We start from the raw sequence: 11,481 nt of genomic DNA, 5'->3' as shown, positions 1-11,481 counted from the left end.
TTGTCCAGACGTTTTTCTGAAACAAACACTGAGGGATAGCATACAAGTGTAAAATAAATGTACAGTAACCCCCGTTATAACGAAGCCAGCGGGACAGCGAAAAATTCTGTTACAAGTGACCACTCGAGAAATTGAGCTTTAATTGCACCACAGCTGCGAGTAACCAAAGCCCGGTGTATTCAGTGAAGCAAAACTTTATTCAGGTGCAAAAAAAGGCAGTGAGCTTTGATTCTTTCAAGTTCTTGCCGGGCGAGAGCGACCCCTGCTCCCATTTGGCCAAGCATTGCATAACACTGTTGTCGCAGCACTTAAAAGTGGCAGTGCCAGTCGCCAGGTGTCACGGAATGCTACGAGAGTTTTGCACTGAAAAGCGCCGCAAACGCGCCGTGGCTTAAGTCTGAGGTTGTGTTTGTTCAGCTGAAAAAACGATTAACTGCTCATTGTGGGTACACAGCGCAACCATGAAAACTGACCAGTTTTATTACTAGGGGCATGTTTTTCCCGGTGTGTGCAGCCGTTAAGTTTGCAACACACAAGATTTTTTACACCCTGTTGTCGACGACACTGCTATATCTAGTGTTCGAGCATCGGTGTTCATGCACCGTTGCGTCCACGCCATTGACCAATGTTCTGCTCTGGGCTCTGTGACACGCTTGGAAACATTACGAGAAAAATGGAAGGTAAACGACAGCGAGAAACACCAGCTTTACTTTTGTTTTTCAGCGAACAAGACATCGCTGGCTGTCAAACAAAAGCCGAAAGAGCTACGAAACATGCAATCTTGCAGTTAAAGAAGTAATTCAGTCCCTAGTCTACTATGCGGTTTAATGTGCCGGAGCTAGAACTACGCTATGAGGCGCGCTGTAGTGGAGTGCTCCAGATTAAATTCGAGCACTTGGGGATCCTTACTGTGCACTGAAATGTACACACACAGGCATTTTCACTTTTCACCTCCTTCAGAAAAGCAGCCACCACGGCCAAGATTGAACCCGCATCCTTGAGCTCAGCAGCATGCCTTAGCCACTGAGTCACCGTGGCGAGTCCTTCAACTTGAAATTTCGCCTTGACGCTGTATGCCTCGCAGGGAGCCAGGAACCCTCAAGTCATTCTTTCAGCTGAGCCAGGAAAGGGCACGAGAAAGGGAGTGCGAGCTTAATATCGCGGGCTAGGAAACAAACCGTAGTGCGGGAGGGGGTCAGAGGAGGGCTCTGAGAAAGGGCAATGCAATGAGCATTGAGAAAGAGAAACAGCTGCACCATAGGAGGGTAGGGCACTGCCACATCTGCAACAACAACACGACCCACCTCGAGAGCTAAAGGTACCGATGGGGGCGAGCAGGAGGCTTCTGGCGATGGCTTGTGAGCAGTATGAGCTTTGAAGGGTGCTGTCCAGGGCACTGTTCAAGCGGCGACGGTTGTAGCCACAAAGTTAAACAGCAATTCAAGAGCAGATCAACAGGAGGTTCAACCAAGCTTTCGCATTCGCAATCTTAGAAAGTTCTAGGCATCCCCAGCAATGTGTTTTTGCTTGGCTTGTTTTTAAGCTCAATGTAAGGGTTACTTGACCCTTTCAGGGTCAATGACGTACCGTACGTCCCCTGCAAACACCTTCAAAATGGTCAATGACATACATGTACGTCATCGCTTGTATGTTTGAAAAGCGCACATTTTTCAATCATTTCTCTCGCTTGGCATGTGCTGCCTTGCCACACTGTGGAAATATGTAAAATTTCTTTCTTGTGCCAATGGCTCTTCTTTTATTTTTTTATGCTTTACTAAAGTGGCGCACGGGCTATCGCTGGCGCATTCCGTCACACACAAGCGCTTATTGGCTAGTTTCGGTTTCGTCCTCTGGGCACTTGCCCCTTCTTGCACCCGTGAAACTTTAGAATTTTTCTTTTGTTACTCATAAATAAACCACGTGTATGTAACAACACAAACAATTTCTGTCACTTTATGGCCATAAAAAAATTACGAGAATTTTTTCTCGAACTAGATTCATGCCAAGAATTTAAATAGGCAATAAAAACTACCGACCCTGGTGGGAGGGTTAAGGGTTAATGTACCCCCCCCCCCCCCTTCCTATGATTCCCACGAACCCAAGACTACAGCTACCATCGGTACCATCGGAAGATCACCGCAGATTCCCAAATTGCCACTGACACCAGTATCAACATAACTACCCATAGCTATTACATACCCACTTGAGGAGTCTTCAAATGTCGGCCTAAACTGTGTGTCACACGCATGCACAAGTAGTCGAGACGGATCACAATCAATTGTTCTCCAGAAAAAACTTTACTGCGTATATGTACAGAGACAAAGCCAAATAAAGCCAATTTGTTACAAAACAAGAAGGTGCTTTCCTGTCTAAGAGAAGTCGCGAGTCTTCTATTTCATATTAGACACTATACCGTCGCGATAGTAAACTTGTGATTGAGGCTTGAATAAATGCTTTCCTTCATTACCAAATCAAGGCTCTTGACGCTCGCAATAAATCCTACAATGCAAGGGCCATGTGCTTGTCGTAAGATGCAATTTGTCAGCCAATGTCTCTGATCAGCTCAAAATGAGGCTTCGAACAGCATAGACACTTCATGCAAGGGGGAAACAAAACACAGGAAGGGGATTGCACAAAAATAACACCTAAGGGGGGGAAATCAAAGATACAAGAAACCTCGCTCGCTCCACTCGGCCACAAATATTACACAATGAGAATAAATAAAACGTGGCTTCTCTCTAGCTATGCTCGAAACCTATCATACAAGCGGCACAAGGGTACCACGAATGCGAGAGATGGGAAAAATGCAGAGAGCCGCAGCACGCGTGAATAATTGAATGCACACACCGAGAGAAGACCAAGGAAGGTGTATATGCCCAGTGCCGACGAAGCCATTCCATCAGCCGTTGCAGCACAAAACACGCACTACAGCTTGCTTCTTTCAGCTTTGTTCATATCCGAGGTGATATCGAAATCGGTGCAACTTACGATGACTTGTAAAAGAGTTCATTTCTCATTGGTTGAGGTAACCAAGGAACAAAATGACGTTTGCGAGAGGGTGGGGAGGGCCTGACCAATGAGCAGCACCCATCAAATTAAACGGCGTAGGGCACAGGACGCCACCCTGCAGGGCACCACAGGACGCCATGGGCGGCTGCACCGTGCCACGGAGTTCTATCTTTTATGTTTTCAAGCTGGCTGCACAAGAACACACAGAGCTGGAAAGTGATGAAGGAACACAAAAAGATACGGAGCCACACGGTGAACAGCACCGCGACAGTCTGGTGATACAAGTTCTTTTTTTTTTTATGATTTTCAGGTTTCATATATGACATTCATTTATGTATACTATGTACAAAGGTGTGTGTAGTGCCGGCCGCTGACAGTCTGTTTAGGAGGGAAGGCTGGCAGACTTGTCTTGATCCGTGCCAAGTCCTGTATATATATCTGGCATCGAGAAATCTCCAGCAGTGATGCGAGTGAAACAAGCGTGGGGGCCAGCAAGAGGCGGGCTGAGCAAGCAAAGCTGTGCACGGCGAAATGAAAAAAAAAATGGAAAGGGCGAGAGGAGAGAGGGTATGGAACAAAGAAACCACACTAATCTACGACACAGAGTGCAAAAAAGATTATGCTGTGAAAAGAGAAAAACAATAGTGGACTACGTCGAAAGACAAAGGGACAGCATGCACATAGGGGGACACAACTATGTCTGCCTCAGACACGGCAGGTACTACCTAACTGAGGACGCTCACAGAACAGCCAGTGACCACTAAAATGAGGAGAAACAGCAAAGCACACCCCCCCCCCCCCTTCAAAGTAGGCAGAGTTCCGCCCCGAAGAAGCAAGCCCTGTCCCACTCGCACGTAAAAGAAAGAATGAACACCATGTGACTGTCAACACGGAGCGAACGCGTGCTCCTCCGCAATCCCACCGCTGTAACACACTTCACTCCTCGCTTTCTTCACAACACACGCACACACACCCCTACCTGAGGCTCACTTTCGCGCTTGCCCTTTAAAAGGTTCTCCACACGACATCCCCACCAACCCATCCCAACGGAAACAAAAAAACTAGATCCTTCACACTGCGGCAGAAACAAGTGGTGCCGCAGACTGCGGGATTGTGGGAACGATTACGTCTGAGTCTTCGGCTTCGGCCATGGCCGGGGAAGCCGGGCTTGAAGCCAGGTCGAGCGAATCCGACGGCCGGTCGTTACTGCCGGTCTTGACGGGGGTGGTGTTGCCCGGCTGGTCGCACGACGTCGTTGCGTCGGGCTGGCGGCACTGGGGGCAGTAGTAGTCCTCACTGTCCTTCACCTCATTTATGCTGAGACCGACGCAGTGCAGATGGAACCACTGTTCACAGCCTCCGTCGCACTGCACCCAGTTGACCGCTTCGCCTGCGACAATGCAAGGGACGCCAATTCCGCGATGTGGTTATCGCACTGAGAATAGGAGACCAGGCACTACTGAAAAGCAGCAGGCTTTAAAATTTTGCTGTCAAAATGCTTCACATTTAAAGCTTGAAGCAGAAGCCACAATGAATAATAATTAAATTCTAAGTTGCTTCTGTTTCAACCAACAGCGCCTGTTTATGCGGAACATATTGTCGATTGGTGAACACGTAATTGAGCTTGTGTCTGGAAAAGGAAGCCGAGTGGGAAGTTTGAATGAAACAGAACAGAATGCGGATGACAGTGCACGCAGGTAGTGCCATATTTGCACGATTTTAACGCGCCCCAGATTGTAGCGTGCAAATAAATTTACGTAGAAAAATTCGAAAAAAAAAAAAAATTTCATGCTGATTCTACCGCGCAGATTTAGAATTGGACTTTAGGGGAAGTTCGTGTCCATAGCAATGCTACTGACTGCTTTGAAGTCGATTTCGGCTTTGAGCCCGACTGTAACACACACACAAATTTGAAAACAAATTGTAGCAAACGAGGTGCTCTTTAGAATCAAACAAATATGGTAGTTGCATTTTACCTAGTTCCCGCATTGTAGTCTTTGATACAACCACGCAATGACAACTATTTACCTCCACTGTTCCCCTCAATCCCTCGATGACCAGGGAACTTGTGTACAGCGATGGTAACACTGTTGTCTGCTGCACTAAAACAGGCCTTTTTAACGATGTGCACCTATCATAGATTGGTCTTGATGATGGTCACGGTAACGATGATGGCAACGATGCCACATAATGATCCACCGTTATGTACGTACTAAAGCAGAGCGAACGTTTTGCTCAGAGCTTCAAGGTAAAGAGAGAAGGACACCAACGCTGACCTTGTGGCCGGAGACAGTCGGGTGCAGAGCAGAGGTCGTCGACCCCTTCGGACGCAGAGGCCGTGGACGATGAGCTTCGCGAGTTGGCCACTCGGCGGCGCTTCACCACCTTGTCACCTGTGGCGGCCGCGCTGCCGACGCTGGACTCCTCTCGGCGCACCTTCTTCATCGGACGCACCTGGCAAAGAAGGAAGGACCACATGCCAATGTTCCCGCAATGACTCGCAGGTGGGGGAAAATCTTCAGATTCAGATTACGGGGTTGAACACACTGAAGCCGCAACTGGGCTATGAGGCACGCCATAGTGGACGACTCGGATTTATTTCGACCACTCGGAGATTCTTAATGTGCGCCGAAACCTCGACACACGGGGGTTTTCGCTTTTGACATCCATCTGAAGAGTGGCCACCGTGGCCAGGACTGAACCCCTATTCTTGGATTCAGCAGCACAATGCCCCGCGGCAAGTGTGGAGCAAATCTTAATGCCCTCCCTTTCTATCCAGGGAAAGCGGTGTAGCCCTGAAACCCATTTTTGAACTTAGCTTCGGTCGTGCAAAAACACAAAGGTTCTCATAAGCTCAGGAACCTTCCACTAGACAGTGGAACGCTCCTAAAATTCCAACTACAGATCTGGGAACAACTAGCACTCCTCGGCACTTTGTGTTCCTCCAACCCGAATATTGTGTCAAATGGAATGCAGATTTGAAGTGGCATTTTTTTTTTACATCTTTTGTCTTCCTCCCTTTTAGGTTGTCATGATCCAAAACTCGGCAATTCATCCCATGCAGACACATCCAACAGACTAACCCTGTATTCCCTTTGCACCACCAGCCCTAACCCACTCCTCATTCCAATCCGCCCTCTCTTCCCCCAGTCCCGATGATGATGATCTTTATGATCTTATCACATTACGCCATCTCTCAGCATCAGTTTCTTGTCATCGGCACCGCAACCCCTCACACAGCGAAAGCCAGGAATTAAGGGGGCTCACTGGTCTTAGGCCAAAAAAGTTTATTTTTGCAGTTATGATGATGAAAATTGGGGGACACATGTAGTTTCTCATTCTGATTGTAGAGAGCAAATTTGTTTTTGAGTATAATGATTATATTCAAATTTATTTGGATTTTCAGATTCAATTTTTTGACAGCCTTTGTAAAAAAATTGCTGTAGGGATGCAGCTAAACAGGGAACCAGTGAACTGTGCACAAATCAAAGAGTGCAATAAGACTAACATTATCGTTCTATCTGGTCTGTAGCAGAAGTTATGACCATTTGAAGTTTGGGCTTGAAAGGTGGCAACCAGAAAAACCGGTTTTGCCTTCCAGGCCCAAACTTCAAATGGTCGTAACTTCTGCTACAGACCAGATAGAACGATAATGTTAGTCTTATTGCACTCTTTGATTTGTGCACAGTTCTCTGGTTCCCTGTTTAGCTGCATCCCTCCAGCAGTTTTTTTACAAAGGCTGACAAACAATTGAATATAAAAATTCAAATAAATTTGAATATAATCATTTTACTCAAAAACAAATTTGATATCTACAATCAGAATGAGAAACTACATGTGCCCCCTAATTTTTATCATAATAACTGTAAAAATAAAGTTTTTGATCAAAGACCCATGTGCCCCCTTAAGGGGCCATAAGGGTCGTGAATTTTCAATCCATATGGAAACTAAGCTGGTGACTTGGGTACAGCTGGTGATTTCATCTAAATCCCCCCCCCCCCCCCCCCTTCCATTTTCTCCATTTGCAACGAACCAGACGCACACACCTTGCGCTCGGGCTGCTTCCCTCCCGCCTCGGCGGCTGCGCCCCGAGGGCTCTTCTTGGCGTTGCCACCACTTCCCGCTGGCTTGGTCGATGACTCGGCCGCTGCCGCAGTGCCTGGGCTTGCGGCTGTGGACGGATTGCTGGCTTCCTCCTTGCCCGGCACTCGCTTCTGCAGCTTAGGCTTGGTGGGCCGGGGCTGCAAGGAGACACAAGCATGTTACTTGAGTTAACATGCACCCCTTGTTAAACTCCCCACAGGCCCCGTGGGAATTTGGAGACCCGCAATCCCGAGTCAGTGCACACTCCATGAAGGGATGCAGCAGGACCCGAGAACTTGACATCAGACAGCGCCGCTAGTTCAGCAGTGCTTCAAGATTGCATTGCCGCTCCATGCACTTGCTCCGATAACGTGCGCATGCTAAAGACAGTGAGATCGGAGGTCCAGTCTAGGGAAGTTTAGCGGAACATAAAGAGGAGTGCGGCTGCGGCAGAACACATACCTCCGGTGGGAACTATTTTTGTCGTGCGCCGACAGTCCCTCCCGTTCACGATTACGACCAGACGGCATGATTCGTGAACGCCGTCAAGCTTTGTGCTCGCATTCTTTGGGAGATCCCAAATAAATGGCTGTACTTCAGCACTACTGTCTACAGTGCTCTCATGTTGGTGAACCTCATTGGGCTGCCATGGATGCGGTGGACCACGTGGTTTAACTCTTTCCTCACGGCGCCATAAGCCATTGGACACGGAGTTCCGATGATTTTAAACATCCCCCGAAATCTAAAAACAGCGCCTTGAGGGCAACTAACGCCATCTGGCGTATTTGTTGACAACTCCTTTTTCGATTTTATTATCTTTTGTTGACATTTCGCTTGCGGAGGTGGCCCAGAGAGTGAAATTTGAACCCGCGATAGCGGCGAGTTGCGCGAAAATGGCGTCCACTTCATGGCGCACACCGTAAAAGCAGACAGCTGTGGCAGGGGTTTCGGCAGCTGCTGCTGCTGGTTTTTGTTACCTCAGGAGCAGTGATGCCTCCAGCAATGATGTGGATTCGTCAGATTTAAGTTCTGATGAAGATGCTCCCATTCAAGGGCCTCACACTTCAACAGGTGCTGCCAGGCAAGGTTCATTTTTGACTTCACGCTGTATTTATAAACAACACGTGCTTCCTATCTGACGACTGCAGTTTTACTTTCACGTGTAGGGTCTGGAGAACGTGCGGCGGGGATATTTTGCCATATGCACTGTGTTATATCACATTATCCCCTTCAAGATAGCCTGGCGCTCGTGTTGGATGAGCACTGCAGAGCGCCGTGCGCCGCTTCTAAAGAGCGCCTGATGTCTTTTCCTTGTTTTTTTACCACTGAACTGATAAGGATTTTGGGTGAGAACACAAACAAGTATGCTTGGATGCATATTTGGTGAGGGCGATTTAGTCTCGAGTGGCTTCGCGGAGTGGCCCAGCTGTCAGGGCCACTAAGGTTGACCGGCCCTCAAAAACCCAAAACTTGGAAACAGCATTGATGTATACGTTGAATCATCCCTTAGGAATGTAAGAACAACTTGCATATCTTAGAACTCCTAAAATAATTGCTAGGCTCAGTAAAATTGCCTATTTGTGTTTTGTGTATACTTTTTTTTCGTTTCATTTACCAATAAACTCTCAATAACTATACCTTTCACAAAAATGCTGTACGTGTTTGAAAGAGCAATCTATTAGCTACAATTTCATGCATAGCAATTCTAAATGTGTCAAGTAGCTCAAGAGAGAAAAAAAAAAAATTGTGGAAGCACTCAAAATCGGTCATTTTTATGCCGTAACGAAGGAGAGCTGGCCACAACCTCCCACAGCCCCAAGTATCAAAAGCCCCTCTGCGGTGAGACCCCTGCACCGGGGGCAGGTTGACTAGCTGGCCATCTATCGACAGGAAGTTTATACAGTACCCAAGCGCTTGCCGCTGCTGCCGTAAGTGTAAGAAAAATCGTGGAAACATAAGTAAGCATCACCTAATTCAACATTTGTTAATATAAAAAGCAAACATTACTTTATTTAAGTTGTGTTATTAAGCAAATGTTTAGCAAAGTTCACTTCCTGCCCGCTAGGTGCTGCGCTGCCCGGATTCTGCAGCGGAGTTTCACGTGAAACTGGTGCATCTGGCAGCACTCTGGTCCGTGACAAGCTCAGGCGCCCCCAATTTAGCTCCTGGCCTCCTCAGCACCCCCTGGGAAATTAGACTATCCTGGGTACCTAAGCAATGTTCTTGAAAAAAAAAAAAAAGTTGACTGCAGAGGGCCAAGCGGAAGCTTACCTTGGTCGAGGCCTCGGGCTGCTGCTCCACCTTGCGCTTCTTAGTTCTTTTCTCCGGCTTCTTGGCCACCTCGGTGTAGTCCTGGGAAAAAAAGGATGAGAGGCGTCACACAACGGCACATCTCAACGAGGTGGAATTTTCTCTGCCCGCTTCTTGCCTAAAGATGGCAGCATGTCTTTGAAGGCTCCCGGAGGAACCTTACCACGCCTCTCCGCAACAATGCAAGCCACCATTTTGCTCCTCTTCCAACAGGGATAGACAGAACCAGAGTTTTTTGGTCTAATCAGTTGCGTATGGTGGCCACGACCGTACGCACGATCCAAAGTTGAGGAGGTTCAGGCGAGGGCCATTTTTTTGAGGCGGAGTTTCGCAACTGCTTAGACCGAAAAACTATCCAAAAAACACACCAATTATTCAAACTGACAATTTAACGTTAATCTTTATTTTAAAGGTGCATAATTCTTCATTTTTGTACTTTCTCAAGTTATTTATTGCTTTCTCAACTCCAATTTTTATTTTGCGGTTGTTTCCGCATCTGTGCAACTGCCTCGACCAATTGGCCCTTGTGCGGGCACTCGGACATAACATAGGTCCTACCTGAAGTACTAAATTTGCAGTTTTCGCTCGGCCTACGTCACACTGTATGCCAAAACTAATCCAGCAGCTGAACAAGTGCTCTAAATAATCCTTTCAAGCTTGCGTAAAGCCACCGAAGCGAATTTTTAACCCTTTTTTTCTGCTAGAAAATCGCAGATACAGTTGAACCTCGTTATAAGAGACACTGATGTAAGAGACAAATGGGTATAAGAGACACTATTCACCCACATGGTTGGCTGCCCTATCTTTCCCATTAAATCGACCTCTTTTATAACAGACATTGGATGTAGGAGATTGGTTATAAGAGACAAGTCATCCTTTAAGTTTAATCAATAATCTTGCTTGTAACAGGCATTTTAACTTCAGATGCAGTGCCACCAGTCACTAATTGCAGTTGCTTCCATTGTGGAAACACAGGGGGACGACAGACGCCTGCAGTCACTATTTATTTTAACTTCAGCAAACGCACAGTGGTTCAGTCAGCTATGAAATGACGATGAGAAGCCCTGCCAATGGAAATGCAACTGACAGAAGTGGTTGAAGCTTACTGCCATCCATTGGAGCGCGACCGCACATGCGGGCTCTCCCACTCGCGTAGCTCCCAATCAAGAAACACTGCAGATGTTGAGTCCTGCAAGCATAATGAATAGCCTGAGCACACAGCGGAAGAAGCTGTCCACTCTGGCTATTCATCAGGCTTTTGAACTCAACATCTACGATTCATCTTCCACAAACAGGGAAAGGAAAAAAAGCGTGTAGAATTGGTTGTAAAAAACAGTGTAAATACAGTCATGAAGCAAACAAAGTTTCATAAATTCTGGGGCCAAGCATTAATTAAAATGAATCTTTTGAAACATGCTGCAGCGTTCTTTTGAGTGTATTTTAGTCATACGGTGCCCATATGGAACTAGGGTCTGATTTGTAAGTGGAAAACATGGTTCCCTGCTTATAAGAGACATCTCGTATAAGAGACAGAAACTGCTCCCCGGTACGTGTCTCTTATAAAGGGGTTCAACTGTAATACACAACAGATGACAATGCGCAAGCACCGATGCATCTCGCTGACCACACGGTAGCATTTTTTTTTTACTACTCTTGCTTCGAATCCATATAAAACACTTGCATGGTTCAACACATTAGGCTCCTTCGGTACCACAAATTTGCGCGAGACCCAAAATACCCTTTTTCGCCCAGGTTGTCGAGCGGTAAATCACGTTGTATAGCTTATTTTGTCACCAACACACGGTGCCACTGTACGGAAAATCCTAAGGAGTGGACCAATCGTAGGGCCGCTTTTTGATGCATGGGGCCTATGGGGAATTTTGCAACTCCCATATCAAAAAACTCTAGACAGAACAGTTCCAGGTGTTAGCTCTAAAAACTGTGCATAGAAAGCTAATAAAGCTAACGGTTTGAATGCTGTGTTATAAACTAGCTGTGATGCCCTTTGTACATCAAGTGTGCACGCTCATTCCAAAGCAAAGTAGCACAATTTCGAACTCCCCATGAATGTTAAAACCA

General features: G+C 46.8%; 1 protein-coding gene across 7 annotated transcripts in view; it reads right to left on the bottom strand.

Moving 5' to 3' along the window:
• Positions 1 to 2,278: 2,278 nt before the first annotated feature.
• The window catches only part of Kdm5 (Lysine demethylase 5), a 49,410-nt gene continuing 40,207 nt past the window's right edge, over positions 2,279 to 11,481 (bottom strand). For all 7 annotated transcript variants that reach the window (XM_077684843.1, XM_077684841.1, XM_077684844.1 and 4 more), the window contains 4 exons: positions 9,364 to 9,444; positions 7,056 to 7,250; positions 5,286 to 5,463; positions 2,279 to 4,399 (listed from right to left, as the gene is read on the bottom strand). In XM_077684843.1, the coding sequence (XP_077540969.1) occupies positions 4,080 to 4,399; positions 5,286 to 5,463; positions 7,056 to 7,250; positions 9,364 to 9,444 (774 nt within the window). In that variant the 3' untranslated portion in view covers positions 2,279 to 4,079. The remainder of the gene's footprint in view (positions 4,400 to 5,285; positions 5,464 to 7,055; positions 7,251 to 9,363; positions 9,445 to 11,481) is intronic.

This window comes from Haemaphysalis longicornis, unplaced genomic scaffold, assembly GCF_048455015.1.
Source record: "Haemaphysalis longicornis isolate Haplotype H1 unplaced genomic scaffold, Haemaphysalis longicornis Haplotype H1 scaffold_9, whole genome shotgun sequence".
In the NCBI taxonomy this organism is placed as follows: Eukaryota; Metazoa; Arthropoda; class Arachnida; order Ixodida; family Ixodidae; genus Haemaphysalis; species Haemaphysalis longicornis.
This window is presented reverse-complemented; position numbering and strand designations above follow the sequence as displayed.